We start from the raw sequence: 15,670 nt of genomic DNA, 5'->3' as shown, positions 1-15,670 counted from the left end.
GCGCCACTGCACTCCAGCCTGGGTGACTGAGCGAGACTCCGTCAAAAAAAAAAAAAATACTTTGCAAGTTGGTGTCTCATATATTATTCGGTTATCTTAGGAAGTATAGTGTCCCCCCTGCTAGACTCACTGTAGTTGTACTAGAAATGCCAGTGTTCGAAGACGGCTCAAACGCCAGGTACTTGAATTCGTTCTTTCGTTTGCCTTCTTCATAAGACACGGCGGAATGTTCCTGCGTCAGTGGGTTCAGGGAATCCTGTGTGTTTTGCTGCCCCCTTGTGGCTAGTTTAAAAGTCTCTCAAGTGATTTATAACCAGGATTAAAATTTTCCAATTCAAACTCCTCACGGCAGAGGGTTAAGTATGCATTCTTGGTATCATTGCCTTTGATGTAAAACATGCATATACACTAGCACACTGAATTTTAATTTATCTCTGAATGATAGAGTGATGGCTAAATTCTCAACTGCACTTGAAAGAGATCTTTTAATTCAAACTTCCACAATGTAGGATATTTCTTTTCTCCAAAGTTTAATATTGGAGCTTGATCATTCACCATATTACCAACATAAAATTGACCCCTATACACAAAGGAACAAGAGGAAGATTGTAAACTCACCATTATGTTACCTGCTTCCTAGAAAGATGTTAAGCAATTTTGATATTTTAAATTGAGAGAGAAGAGAGACCACCACACAAGACAGAAGACACAAATCATTTTAAGAGTTTTTTCATCAATGCTGTGGAGATGCCAGAGATCGCAGCCACAGCTGAGAAGCGGATCAAGAAAAGAAAACAATGGAAACAAAACTGATCAAAATATGCCTAAATTTCTAAGAGAAATATTTATCGGATAGTTTAAAATCAAGTTAGTTAATTTAAACATTTATCGACCTCTTCTCTCCAGCTTTTCTGCACTCATTCATATTCACACGATTCCTGCAGAGGAGCCTTAACATCTAAGGGTTATTTCTGAGAAATATGAAACAGATGAAAAACTAATATTTTAAGAAACTACAATTATATTCTGTGAAACAATAATCAAACATTTGAAAAGAACTTTTTGCTGCTCCATTTTTTGTCAAAATTTACTCTCCTCCACTCCCACTTATATTAAGTTAGTAAACTCTAAGTTTTGAGATAAATTGCCTTTGGATTAGCAAAAATGTTATAAAGTATAATTATTAAGGTGTTATATATTATTATATACTTCATATATAACATATATGAGGTATTATATATGAAGTCTATATAATACCTCATATGTATATTATATAATATAATATATATCTTATATAGTATATATCATATATAATATAAACTTCCACAGTGTAGAGTATTTTCTCCAAAGTTTAATATTATCAATATTACTATATTATATATTGTTATATATTATATATAGTAGTTCACATATAATACATTATATTATATATGAAGTATATATTAATATATATCAATATATATTTATGTCAATATTATATATATTATATGTGAAGCATATAAATAATATATAATATAATATGTAATATAGTTATACATTATGTATATAACTATTCTAATATATCAAATAATATAAGTATATGTTAATATATTATAATATTATTAAATAACATAATATGATTATGATTATTAAATAGTATGTAAATTATATATTATAATATAGTATCACATAATATAAATTATTGTATGATATATAAGCTATATGTGAAGTATATTATATATACCAAGTATAATATACCTATATATTATATGTTAATTTATTAAGGTATAATTGTAAAACATTTAAGGAATGTAAGGTATATTTAATATATAGTCAATGCATACAGAGACCTTGTTTTACTTTGTGGAAAAGTTGACGTGGATGTTTGGGTGTTAATAGGTTACTATCATTTAGTTATCTGGTCTGGATAGAAGATGGGGCACATTACTATAATTTATAAATACTAGGGTACCCTTTATGAAAATTGCATATCTTTTGATAGGAGTAGAGCAATAGATTTTATCCTTTAATTGTATTGGTTGCAAACTTTCACTGCTATGGATCCTCTTGGGAAAACGTGCATACAATCATAAACACACAATTTTGCATTTAATTTTATGAGGCTTACAGCTCCTTAGAAGCCATCCGTGGGTCCTAGGCACCCACAGCCACCTTGATCTGAATGCTATCCAGAGCTGTCCATTCAGCACCAGTGAGGCCGCTTGCACTGATGGAAAGAGCTCAGGTCCACCAGGCTGAGGAAACAAGTAAATTTCAGTTCCTATTATGTGGTGATGGGGATGTACAAAGCTGAGCATGTAAAGAGTCATTCTTTGGATGCCATATTCAAATTTTGCTCAAGATTTTTTGATGTCAAAACAGTCTTATTTCCCTAGTCACAGGTCCATGAAAATACTGTCTATAGATTTTATTATACAGATATTATTACTGTCAACACTAATAGTACATCAACATAAATGTGTCATTTAAAGAATGCACTACACCCTCAGTAAATTATTAAAATCAGGATATTTTACCAAAGGTAATTTTACAATTTGAAAGACATACAGTTTTCTGATAAAAAAAAAAAAGATGGTTATTCCATTTCCTATGAGCTTGATAATTACTAGCCTCAAAATACATAATTCCTTTAGGGGTGAAAAGGAGAAATTTGCTGCATTCGCTGAATTATTGGCAAAGATTAGAATTATCATCTACCTGATACGAAGCAGATCATGACCATGGAAATACAACGGGAATAACTGAAGCACAGCTTTTGTGCTGCTCATGTTCACAGATGAGACACTTGCTTCTAAACCTTCTAGAAGCCATAGTATAAAATATGATTTCTGCTTTGGGATTTTTGCTAACTGATGGAGGATAATACAGCACTCCACTGGGTTCAATTCTATAAGGAAAATGAAAATCCATGTTACAGGCCCATGTGTATTATACATCTTAAAATATTTCCATCTGCTTCTGAAGTTTCCATAAGAGAATGCCCAAAAGTCTTTTACAGATTAACAAGAAAGTACATGTAGAATTCCAATGGAGGTTTGTCCCACCTCCCGCTGCCTGCCACCTCACACACACCTAGTAAATGTTTGGTATAATTTAGCTCTGAATGAGTTCTCTATTCACATGCAAAAAGTATTACCTTTACATTTTCCATAACTTACTCTGACCACAAAACATTCATTCACTAACGCCAGACTATCCAGAACCCAGACGCTGTTTTCCCGTCTTCGTCAGGACAGAATTGCATATTGGAAGGCTGAGCCCCATCCCCCACGAATCCCTTCCCAGGTCTTCCAATCTGATGTTAGAAAATGTTGCCGTCTCATGAATCACTGTAACTGTTTAAAGGAGTTAAACCTAACTGGGTATTTTTTCAGTCCAGAGGCATGATTGCATTTCCAAATAATGGTGGAATTCGTCTTTGACTATGGCTCTTAGAGAATGAATTCCTTTCTTTTGCTCCGTTGAATTGAGGCATAAAAGTAGCTCACATGCTCTATAGCTACTGCTTTCAACAAGTGAACCTGATTTTTTTCATTCTACCTGAATGGCAAGGACAGAGCTGCCCACAACAAGCCCCAAGTTTCAAAGGGAAAAGACATCATGCCAGGTGACAGCCCTCACCTTTCACACTTCTTAAGGAAGTCCCAAAAGGGAGGAACACATGGCCAGAGATCTTTTCCCCAATCCTCTTGTCCTATAGTTTGCATGTGGGCAACGCGGGATCACCCATTCCCTCCAGCTGGGAAATGAATTTGTTGTCACTGCTACAAGCTCAAATGTATAGGTTCTGGCTCCTAGCCCCTCAATCCCCTACCTTTTCTTAGTTGGCTCCACCAGTCGCTTTCACCTTAGATCTCAGTCTCAGCCTGCCAGTTGTGGCTGTGACTGGCCCCTCTCCACCCCTACATGCTGGGGAGTTGGCTTACAGCCCTGCTGTCAGACCTGGTGGCTCTGCTGTCTTGACTGCCAGGTTGCTGGGTTGCCTCTGTCTGGCCTGATGTCCCATGATCTCCTCCACTGCAATTTTAAAAAATAATTTCAACTTTCATTTTAGAGTCAGGTGATGCATGTACAAGTTTGTTACGTGGGTACACTCCTTCACTGCCATTTTTATGTGAGATCAAGTATAGAGGGAAAAGTTCAGGTCTCCTACTTACTCTTCTTCTCTGTCTCTCTTAGGTTGGTTCGCTGGTCTAAGTTTCTATTTGCACACCCTCGTCTCAGCCCAGATCAAAATCCAAGTCTCTATTCTGCCTGACCCTACTCTAACAAAACAAGACATCACCCTAAAGCCTGCCCAATTGCTGAAGTCCTGGTGATCTGCCCCAATGCCCACTGGAATGTCACCTGCCCATCCAACTGTGTCTCCCAATTCCACCCTTTGCAGCGCCTCTGCAGTTGAACTGGCTAAGCCGGTCCTGACCCCTTGCAGGATTTAGTCCTCAATAATTTGCTCTGGGGTTTGATCCTCAAGGATTGGCTGTGCCTTTCTGGATCGCCCAGAGTACCAAAGTCCCAGCTTATCCATGCCCCCACATTGGCCCGTATAAAACATTGCTTTCCCCTGCAAAACGGAAAGCCCAAAAACTTAGTCTCAGGGTCAAGAAAGTGAGCAAACCTTGTCTTTGTTTTAATGCAAATCCAAAAGAGACAAGATAGAGAGATTAGTCCCTTCTGTCTGGCTCATCTGTTGACTAGCTGGGTAAATTTGGTCGAGTTATTGAACCTCTGGGTCTCCTTTTCTCCAGTTGTAAAAAGTGTCAGTAACGGTTCTCCTCTTGTTGACAATTTTGTAAGGACTAAATGAAACAGTGCTCAGTCGTTAATGTTATTGTTGTTTCCGATGTTTTCTTTTACAGTGAAATGTTATACTTTCTTTTATTTTTATTTTTGAGACAGAGTCTTGCTCTGCCACCCAGGCTGGAGTGCAGTGGCACCATCTCAGCTCACTGCAGGCTCTGCCTCCAGATGCAAGCGATTCTCCTGCCTCAGCCTCCTGAGTAGCTGGGATTACAGGCATCTGCCACTACACTTGGCTACTTTTTGTATTTTTATTAGAGATGGAATTTTGCCATGTTGGTCAGGCTGGTCTCAAACTCCTGACCTCAGGTGATCCGCCCACCTCAGCCTCCCAAAGTGCTGGGATTACAGGCATGCGCCACTGCACCCAGCCAAAATGTTATATTTTCTTGACATTTTTAATATATTGAAATTATAAAACTGCCATATATTAAAAACTTTTTACAGATTTTGTTGCTCCACATGTTGCAACACATGCAGAAATGTGCATAACTGAAATGCACCCACAAGGGAACGGTGTTCCATGGTTCTATGATAACTAAGATCATCACATGCAAAGTGAGGTTTGCCTGCCTATGACAGGCACAGTGCCAGATTCTTTACTTCTTTTTACAATTTCCGCTCCCCTCTCTTCCATACAGTTCTTAATGTTTTCTCCTATTTTAGGTTGAAAACTGAAGCTTAGAATGTTTAAGAAATTTAACCTCGACCCCAAAAGCTAGTAGGCAGTAGAGCACAGATTCGAACCCAAGTATGGGTGGCACCAAACATGATACACTTTCTACTGACATACGCTTTGTGCTTTCTCTGAGAATAAAGTAGTGTATTAGTCCATTTTCATGCTGCTGATAAAGACATACCTGAGACCAAGTAATTTGTAAAGAAAAAGAGGTTTAATGGACTCACAGTTCCATGTGACTGGAGAGGCCTCACAGTCATGGTGGAAGGCAAAAGGCACATCTTACATGGTGGCAGGCAAGAGAAAATGAGAGCCAAGTGAAAGGGGAAACCCTTTGTAAAACCATCAGATCTTATGAGACTTATTCACCATCATGAGAACAATATGGGGGAAACTGCCCCTGTCATTCAATTACCTCCCACCAGGTCCCTCCTACAACAGGTGGGAATACGAGAGCTACAATTCAAGATGAGATTTGAGTGGGGAAACAGCCAAACCATATCAGCGGACTAACAAAGTATATATGGCTTTTAAGTCTCAAATCCACATGAAATCCTTTCTCAAGTATTTGATAAATTGGAAAAACAACAGTTTATTTAAAAATATTTGAGGTCGGGCATGGTGGCTCACACCTGTAATCCCAGCACTTTGGGAGGCCGAGGCTGATGGATCACTTGAGGACAGGAGTTTGAGACCAACCTGGCTAACATGGCAAAACCCCACCTCTACTGAAAATACAAAAAATTAGCCAGCCGTGGTGGTGTGCACCTGTAGTCCCAGCTACTCAAGAGGCTGAGGCAGGAGAATTGCTTGAACCTGGGAGGTGGAGGTTGCAGTGAGCTGAGATTGCACCACTGCACTCCAACCTGGGTAACAAAGCAAGAATCTGTCTCAAAAAAAAAAAAAAAGAAAGAAAAGAAAAAGAAATTATTTGTATGCATTCAGTATTTAAAGCATAGCCCAGCAATCTATAGTGTTTTAGCATCAGTGGCCTAATCTCTGTAAATAAAAAAAATTTAAAAAAGCAAATATTGAGTCTGCCTCTTTTTTCTAATGTATTATATCTCAGTCTTAATGAATACCCTGAAAATGTTTTTCAATATACATTGCATTTGGTATTTCAAAAGCAGTTGTCACTGTTTTAATCTCATAATACAGGATTTACAATAGGAAAAACAAATTAGCCCTATCACTTACATGAGAGGGTGAACAAAGTTTTTAGTGTAATATACAAACTGAAAAATATGAACATTTGTTCAAAACATTGAGATTTGGCTCAAGTGTAAGCTCCGACAACTTGTTCAGCCAACAAAAGCCAAGTATTATTGGGCTTGAGGGTCTAAAATACCTTCATACTTAAAATTGCTGGGTTATCCTTCCTTTACATACATATTTGTTTAATCACATTTGTTGAAAAAGGGTTTTGATTAGAGGATATTAAGAAAAATGAGTGACAATGATGTGGCAGACACTAAGTGCCTACACTTACAGATGATATTTTATTTAATTCTCATAAGAATTCTCAAGTAGTTCTTATGATTTTCTCCATTTTAAGGAGGAATAAATTGGGGGCACAGATAGCTTAAGACATGTGTCCAAGATTTTAAACACCATACCTGGCTGTAGCTCTAGACTGGAGCACTCTTCCTTTTTTCTTTTTTTTTATTTTTAGACAGGGTCTTACTCTGTCTCCTGACTGGAGCCCCCTCCCTCCCTCCCTCCCTCCCTCCCTCCCTCCCTCCCTCCCTCCCTTCCTTCCTTCCTTCCTTCCTTCCTTCCTTCCTTCCTTCCTTCCTTCTTTCCTTCTTTAGACAGGGTCTTACTCTTTCTCCTGTCCAGGCTGGAGTGCAGTGGCATGATCACTGCTCACTGCAGCCTTGACCTGCCTGGCCTCAAGCAATCCTCCCACCTCAGCCTCCCCCAGCAGCTGTGACTATAGGCACGTGACACCATGCCTGGTCAATTTTTTTGTATTTTCTTTTAGAGACAGGGTTTTGCCATGTTCACCAGGCTGGTCTCGAACTTCTAAGCTCAAGAGATCCTCCCACCTCAGCTTCCCAAATTGCTGGGATTACAAGGGTGAGCCACCGTGCCTGGCCCTTCCTTGTTTCAGTATCAACAGGAGCTCCATCTCTTGTTCAGTGAGTTTTCAACTAGTGTCATTGTTTTGAAATTATTATTCACCCATTTTATTAGCATTATCAAGTCATATTTCAACTCATATTATGCAAAAGTATGTCATGAATCAGATATTTTTGCACACAAATACAACTTTCAGAGAAACTAAATTAAAGCTCACTGGCTCCTTTGTTTTTAGATACATGAAGAGAATTCATGTTCTTTGTTATTGGCAAACAGAGTTGCCACTTGCCCTAGGCTTGTGGCTGGAAACAGAGCTAATCTATCCTCTTTATCAGCTATGGTTTAGGGAATTGGAGGCTCTCACAAACAGATACTTATGTTTATCTCTAGCAATGACTCATTTGATTCCAGTGAAGGAGTCCCAAAAGCCAATAGGCTCAAGAAAAGGATGACCCATCCGAAGATCACTATCTGTCTAGCAAGACTAATTTAGCCACTTTATGGTGGAAGTTGTGAATTGTCCAGAAGTTTTCTAAAGCACACGATGTCACTGGCTTGACTTTTCTGGCTGCCAAATTGCAAGAGCCAAGAGAGATGGCATGCTCCCGATAAACAGTTCTACAGCTGTTGAAAGGTCAAGTGGTTTAGCAAGTTCTTGTCTAAGAACAACTCTTCGCCTTCCAGTCTGCAGGGTCATTCTGGATCATAGGAAAATGCTCTGAGCTGAGCTGATTACTCTTGGGCAAATAGCGTTATGTTCCAAGTCTGCCTCTTGTCTCTGCTTGGAGGACGGAGAGCCAGCACTTGCCAAGGAAGTTTTTGACCAGACTGTCAGTGCAAGGAACTCCAAGGACCCAAGGTGGGGCACATTAAGTCTCAGACAATACCAGAAAGTTCCCGAATTTGGAGAGAGCAAAAGCAGCATTCTTTTAGATCATCGCTAAGCTTTGAAGTCACTATCTCCTAGACTTCCTTTGCTATGAAGCCTACACAATGTTTTGCATCCCTAAACCAGTATTACACTTGGAATCTATAAAATAATTTCATCTACAACTGATATAAATGTGTGCAAGGATAAGGGTCACTTTTTCCCCTTCCCATTACTTCTTTTCAATAATCCTACAATTGAAAAAAAAAAAGAAAAAAGAGGCCGGGTGCAGTGGCTCACACCTGGTAATCCCATCACTTTGGAAGGCCAAGGTGGGTGGATCACCTGAGGTCAGGAGTTCGAGACCAGACTGGCCAACGTGGTGAAACCCCATCTCTACTAAAAATACAAAAATTAGCCAGGCATGGTGGCATACACTTGTGGTCCCAGCTACTCAGGAGGCTAAGGCATGAGAATCACTTAAACCCAGAAAGCAGAGGCTGCAGTGGGCGGAGACTGTGCCACTGCACTCCAGCTTGGGCGACAGAGTGAGACTCCATCTCAACAAAAAAAATTATATAACATATAATATATTTTATAATATATAATATATAATATGTATTATATATTTTATATTATATATTATATATTATATATTTTATTATATATGTATTATATATTTTGTTATATATATTATATATTATATAATATATATTATATATTTTATTATATATTATATATGTATTATATATTTTATTATATATTATATTATTTTATTATATATAATATATTATATAATATGTATTATATTTTATTATATATTATATATTTTATATTGTGTATTTATAAAATATATATTATATTTTATATTGTGTATTTATAAAATATATATTATATTTTATACAATATATTTTTTATTTCAACATTTTGGGGGTACAGATGGGTTTTGGTTACGTCGATAAGTTATTTAGTGGTGATTTCTGGGATTTTGATGCACCTGTCACCCAAGTAGTGTACACTGTACCCAAGATGTAGTCTTTTATCCCTCATTCCCCTCCCACTCTTCCCCTCCAAGTCCCCAAAGTCCATTTATATCGTTATTATGCCTTTGCATTCTCATTGCTTAGCTCCCACTTCTAAGTGAGAACATACAATATTTGGTTTTCTATTCCTGAGTTAATTCACTTGGAATAATGGCCTCCAGCTCCATCCAAGTTGTTGCAGAAGACATTGTTTTGTGGAGTAATATATTTTTAAGTGCATAAACAATTGACTTGGCCGGGCGCAGCGGCACACACCTGTAATCCCAGCATTTTGGGAGGCGGAGGCAGGTGGATCACCTGAGATCAGGGGTTCGAGAACAGCCTGGGCAACATGGTAAAATCCTGTCTCTACTAAAAATACCAAAATTAGCTGGATGTGGTGGCACATGTCTGTAATCCCTGCTACTTGAGAGGGGGAGGCAGGAGGATCACTTGAACCTGGGAGGCGGAGGTTGCAGTGAGCTGAGATCATGTCACTGCACTCCAGGCTGGGCAACAGAGCAAGATTCCATAAAAAAAAAAATTAACTCAGAATCGTAGATAATGTTTATTTCCCTGTATGTATTCTCTAAGTTTTCTCAGAATGTATTACCTAAAAAAATACAAAACAAAGCTATTTCCATTTGGAGGAAAAACACCTACTCAGCAAGTATTTATGAACCATGACCATCTGGGGTGGTGGGGAAGTATAGATAGGAGATTTGGGAGTCATTTGTGTCAATGTTTAATTCTCTTCTGTGTCATTTTAATTCCAACTATGGCTTAAGTCTTTCAGGCAGAGATGGCTAATTTACCCTCTGTAGAATAACATTATTTTGATCAAAGTGCTTTCCTTGACAAAACTGTAGATAACAAATACATGGAAACTAATTTTAATATTAATTTTAATACTGTTTTTCCACTTTCATCATTGATTTCAATACATCATTTCCACTGCCTCTTGGCCACCAATTTTGGAAAGAAGGAATAAGATCCAATTTTAAAGTTTACTGGTATATTCTAACTGTATTAGACTAACCAAGCATGGTAATTAGTTTTCAGACATTCTCACCATGAAATATAACCTCCAAGTATTCACAGTGGAAATTACACTGTGTGGTTAACTTGCAGCTTCTGTGTGGGCCTTCTGTATCACTAAAACTGGGGAACTCCAACTTCCATGAAAGAATTCTAACTACTCTGAGATATCCAGGGTATGAGGAGCCCAATCTAGCCACATAGAGAGGCCACATGAAGCAAGAGATGCTCCACTGGCCCCTAGATATTCCAGCCACCCTAGTCCAGACACCAGACATGTGATGGAAGAAGCCCTCCAAGACTCTCAACCCAGCCACCATCTGACAACACATGCATGAGAAACACCAAACAAAACCGCTCAGCTGAGCCCAGTCAACCCTCAAGATTGTCAGTAATAAATTGTTGTTTTAAGCTACTAAATTTTTGGGTTTGCTGTGTTTAAGTACACAACCAAAACATCAAGAAACAACCCCAAAATGCTTTTGTCATTAACCCAATTGCCTTTCTCCATTTTCTACTTTAATTCAGTTTCCTACAAAATCTTGAGTAAACAGGGAATCATTCTGATGGGGCAAATTAGTATCAGTAAACATGAGGAGGGGAAAACATGGAATTATCCAAATCAAAAGAAAAATACTTTAAAATCTAATTATATAAAAATCAGGAATGGCTGTGGAGAAGTGGATGAAATAACCTTCACATGTGATGTCTGAGAATCTTGTTTGTTCATGCCCTCCCTCTCCACATACCTGCACCCTTATAGGAACTTAGAATTTGTAATGTCAAGGAAGGCCTGTCACTTAAGAAAGATGAAGGATTATGGCAGTCTTGATACAGTTCAGGGGAGAAGGACTCCAAAGTCAGCATAATAGAGTCCATCGTCGCTGGGAAGTCATTTGAGTAACGTACACAGAAGTAGAGTGAGCCCTCTCCTTTGGATTCTAACTCTTGAAATGATTCAAATCTGACGTGAAACACCAAGGGCTTTTTAAAAAGTCTGCTTCTAATTCAGCAGTGTCAATCTGTTTAAGTAAGAAGCAACCTAGAATTCCATTACTGGGTATACAACCAAAGGAATATAAATCATTCTTTTACAAAAATATATGCACGCATACATTCACTGCAGCACTATTCACTATAGCAATGACATGGAATCAACCCAAATGCCCATCAATGATAGAATGGATAAAGAAAATGTGGCACATACACACTATGAAATACCATGCCGCCATAACAAGGAATGAAATCATGTCCTTTGCAGGGACATGGATGGAGCTGGAAGTCATTATCCTCAGCAAACTAACACAGGAACAGAAAATCAAACACCGCATGTTCTCACTTATAAGTGAGAGCTGAACAATAAGAACACAAGGACACAGGGAGGGGAACAACACACACTAAGTTGGGGGGTGGGGTGGGGGGAGGAAGAACATTAGGAAAAATAGCTAATGTATGCTGGGCTTAATATCTAGGTGGGAGGTTGATAGGTGCAGCAAATCACCATGGCACACAGTTTCCCTGTGTAACAAACCTGCACACCCTTCACGTGTACCCTGGAACTTAAAATAAAAATAAAATTAAAAGTTTGAGAAAAAAAAAAAGAAGCAAGCTAGAGATAAATGTGTGCTTCTTGGTATAACGGTGATCCACTCAAATACGAACACTCAGGTCTAGCAACTTTTCTCTAAACTGGATTAACATGGATACAGGTGAAATGGATCTAGTCCCTCCATTTATAGGCGAAATCAGAAAACTGTGCAGACTCAACCGTATTTACTTGTACTAAGATTTTCTTTCCCAGAACATCTGGATCATCACACTGACTGATCATGTAAAGCAAATTTCCTAATATTACACCTATAGGACCAGGAAAAACTTGAATGACTAGTTGACCTCATAGTTCAGTGTCAGCAACACATGGAAGCCAAAAAACAGTTGGTCTTAATCTTTTCATTGGATCCATCTGGACTCATCCTTACCAAAACCTATCTGATTTTAATACTAAAATCTTGGCCTTCACTTCCAATCTAGGCTGCCTACAATATTGAGTCTGAGGGTGGGCACGGTGGCTCACGCCTGTAATCTCAGCACTTTGGGAGGCCAAGGTGGGTGGATCACGAGGTCAGGAGTTCGAGACCATCCTGGCCAACATAGTGAAACCCCATCTCTACTAAAAATACAAAAATCAGCCAGGCGTGGTGGCAGGCGCCTGTAATCCCAACTACTCAAGAGGCTGAGGCAGGAGAATTGCTTGAACCCAGGAGGCGGAGGTTGCAGTGAGCCAAGATCGCGCCATTGCACTCCAGCTCTGAGCGGTAGAGCAAGACTGTGTCTCGGGGAAGAAAAAATATAGATATATATTGAGTCTGAAGTAGACTAGAGATGAAATTCTTTTCTTTTCCTTTTTTTGTTTTTTTTTGTGTTTTTGTTTTTGTTTTTTTGGAGAGAGGGTCTCACTCTGTCATCCAGGCTGGAGTTCAGTGGCATGATCTCTGCTCACTGCAACCTCCACCTCTCAGGTTCAAGCAATTCTTGTGCCTCAGCCTCTCAAGTAGCTGGGATTACAGGTGCATACCACCACACTCAGATAATTTTTTTGTATTTTTAGTGGAGATGGGGTTTCACCATGTGGCCCAGGCTGGTCTCAAACTCCTGAGCTCAGGCAATCTGCCTGCCTCAGGCTCTCAAAGTGCTAGGACTACAGGCATGAGCCACTGCGCCTGGCCTTGAAATGATTTTCTAATGAGTCTTCAGGACTGCTGATATAGTTTGGCTGTGTCCCCACCCAAATTATTTTAGCTCTCATAATTCCCACGTGTTGTGGGAGGGACCCAGTGGGAGATAATTGAATCATGAGGGCAGTTTCCCTCATACTGTTCTCACAATAGTGAATAAGTCTCAAGAGATTTGAGGGTCTTATAAGGGGTTACCTTTTAGCTTGGCTCTCTCTCCCCTCTTGTCTACCACCATGTTGAGACATGCCTTTCATCTTACACTGTGATTGTGAAGCCTCCCCAGCCATGTGGAACTGTGAGTACATTAAACCACTTTCTTTTGTAAATTGCTCAGTCTCAGGTATGTTTTTATCAGCAGCATGAAAACAGACTAATATAACTGCAATACTGTTGTGTTCTTAGGTTTTGTTCTAGTCTGTTTTGGAAGTGTGGTGGTAGAAATAGGAGAAGCATAGAGAAAGAATAACAAGACTATATAGACCAGGAAAGCTTTTACCAGGAGAGCCTTTTATACCATGTTCCTGGAACACAGGGTTTCCAACAGCTCAATTAATGTACAGACTCACTACGCTTTTTAAAATGTCTTTTATTGGTTGTACATTTTCTTATGAGATCAACACACCATTTCTTTCAAGAACACTTTGCTCCTGAATACTTAATGTTGCTTGGCCCAGCTATGAAAGTCATAGCAAGCACTTTGACGGAAAAAGGTGGTTGGGTGTTTTTTTGCCATTATCACTGTCTTCTCTATCGTTAAACTGTTGTTTGAGTCAGTGTGTAGATTGACACAACATTGAACAAAACACACACGGTGTGAAGTTTTACACGCATATACACACATCTGGAGACCAGTTACAGTGTCTGCAGCTTGTTCCTTTCTCCTCAGCAGTATGAAACTGAAGAATATCCTGAGATAGGAAGTCGATGTGAAAGTTCCTCATTAAAAGAGGAGGTCAAGCTTGATTTAATCTCCCAATTTCATTTTCTTTTTGAGGTGGTCAGAGGGGACCCAGAACGGTAGCCAGATGAACCGGGGAACAACCATGTGGTTTAACATCTCAGCCATTTCCTTGGTCAAAAACACAGATTCACAGAAATATTTCGTGATACATCAGAAACCTACTTTAAAAATATGATCTTGGATTAGAAAGGAGGGAAATGAAAAGGTTGTTTTTCACTAGATGTGATGGGAAATTTCACCGCAGAATGACCCACATACTTGTAAGGCAAAATTACCCTCACCTTTGGCAACTACTATAATTCTTTGTCTATTGACTGATAGAAGTCAATCATCCAGGCTTGTCCCCCATCAATGGTGTTTGCATGAAAAGATGAGTGTCTCAAGAATAGGGACCCAGGACAGGTGGCTTCTCCAAATGTTAAAAACAAACATAATTTCTTTAAAGCTATATTATCCCTCAATTCAGTATATTTCTGGGAACACTATTAAAACTTAACCTACATTAACACCAATGCTTATATCTACTGCAAGTCCTGCATATTGGCTATTTCCTTGGCTTTAGGATTTTGAGATAACATCATTAATAATGATAAACAATAGTTCAAATGAAAAAAAAATGCACACAACCTGGGTAACAGGAAAGCCAGCCTAAAATGAAAATGTTTGGAGCCACCAAAGCCAACAGGCAAAGAAAACAAAGGCATGCTGTCCCACAAAACAGGTATTTTAAATACAATCCTGAGGCCTTATTGAAGTGATCACTTGATGCTCATATATTTCCATATAGAAAAACACAAAATTTGATATACACCCCCAACTCCTTCTTTCCTTCTTCAGCTCACAAGCAAAGAGTTCCCAAAGGCCAGAATTTAACTTTAATATTCACCTCAAGAGCATGGAAACACTCCACCCACATGCTTTAGAGGTCTTTCCTTTATAAACTTCTAATGAGTTTCGTGCTCTACAGTTCAGCCTGCCTCATTCACAAAGAGACAATGCGGCAATCCATAAAGAAGAGATGATTCCACCCAGAAAAAGCTGCACCTGGCAGGAAAGATGGGGGCCTCAATGAGGGAATCCACTGAATAGCATTCATTCTTTTATTTCAAACTCCCCAGAGACGCTACTTTGAAGTGTTGGAGATGGGTTTTGAAAGACAGGGGTGCATAGGACCTCTCCAATCTCCTTTCAGAATATTTCAGGTATCAACAAGAGGTAGCAAGCTCCTAACTAGCTTATGGAACTACCTCATTCTAGCATCAGGGCATTTTCCACTTGCCCAAAGGCTCTCTTTACAATAGACAATGGTTTGAAAATAACTTTAGGGTGCAACATAGGCAAACAATCAATCATATATACAAATAACATGTGTCTATCTCAAAATTTACAGACGGTAAGAAAACGTGTTGTTGTGTTTTCTTACAAAGACCATATTAATAAATGGAAGCAGCATTTTCAGCTATGAAACTGAAGCACAAAGAAAGC

At 38.9% G+C, this 15,670-nt stretch overlaps 1 protein-coding gene across 1 annotated transcript in view; it reads right to left on the bottom strand.

Annotated features, from left to right (window-relative positions):
• LOC102134004 (uncharacterized) overlaps nt 1-11,368 on the bottom strand; it is a 38,918-nt gene extending 27,550 nt beyond the window's left edge. The window contains exons 1-2 of the mRNA XM_005585396.5: nt 11,239-11,368; nt 131-282 (exon numbers count right to left, since the gene is read on the bottom strand). Of these exons, the coding sequence (XP_005585453.3) occupies nt 131-282; nt 11,239-11,368 (282 nt within the window). The remainder of the gene's footprint in view (nt 1-130; nt 283-11,238) is intronic.
• Between the last annotated feature and the right edge of the window lie 4,302 nt (nt 11,369-15,670).

This window comes from Macaca fascicularis, chromosome 16, assembly GCF_037993035.2.
Source record: "Macaca fascicularis isolate 582-1 chromosome 16, T2T-MFA8v1.1".
Taxonomy (NCBI): domain Eukaryota; kingdom Metazoa; phylum Chordata; class Mammalia; order Primates; family Cercopithecidae; genus Macaca; species Macaca fascicularis.
Note: the sequence above shows the minus strand (reverse complement) of the source record. Positions and strands in the feature narration are given on the sequence as shown.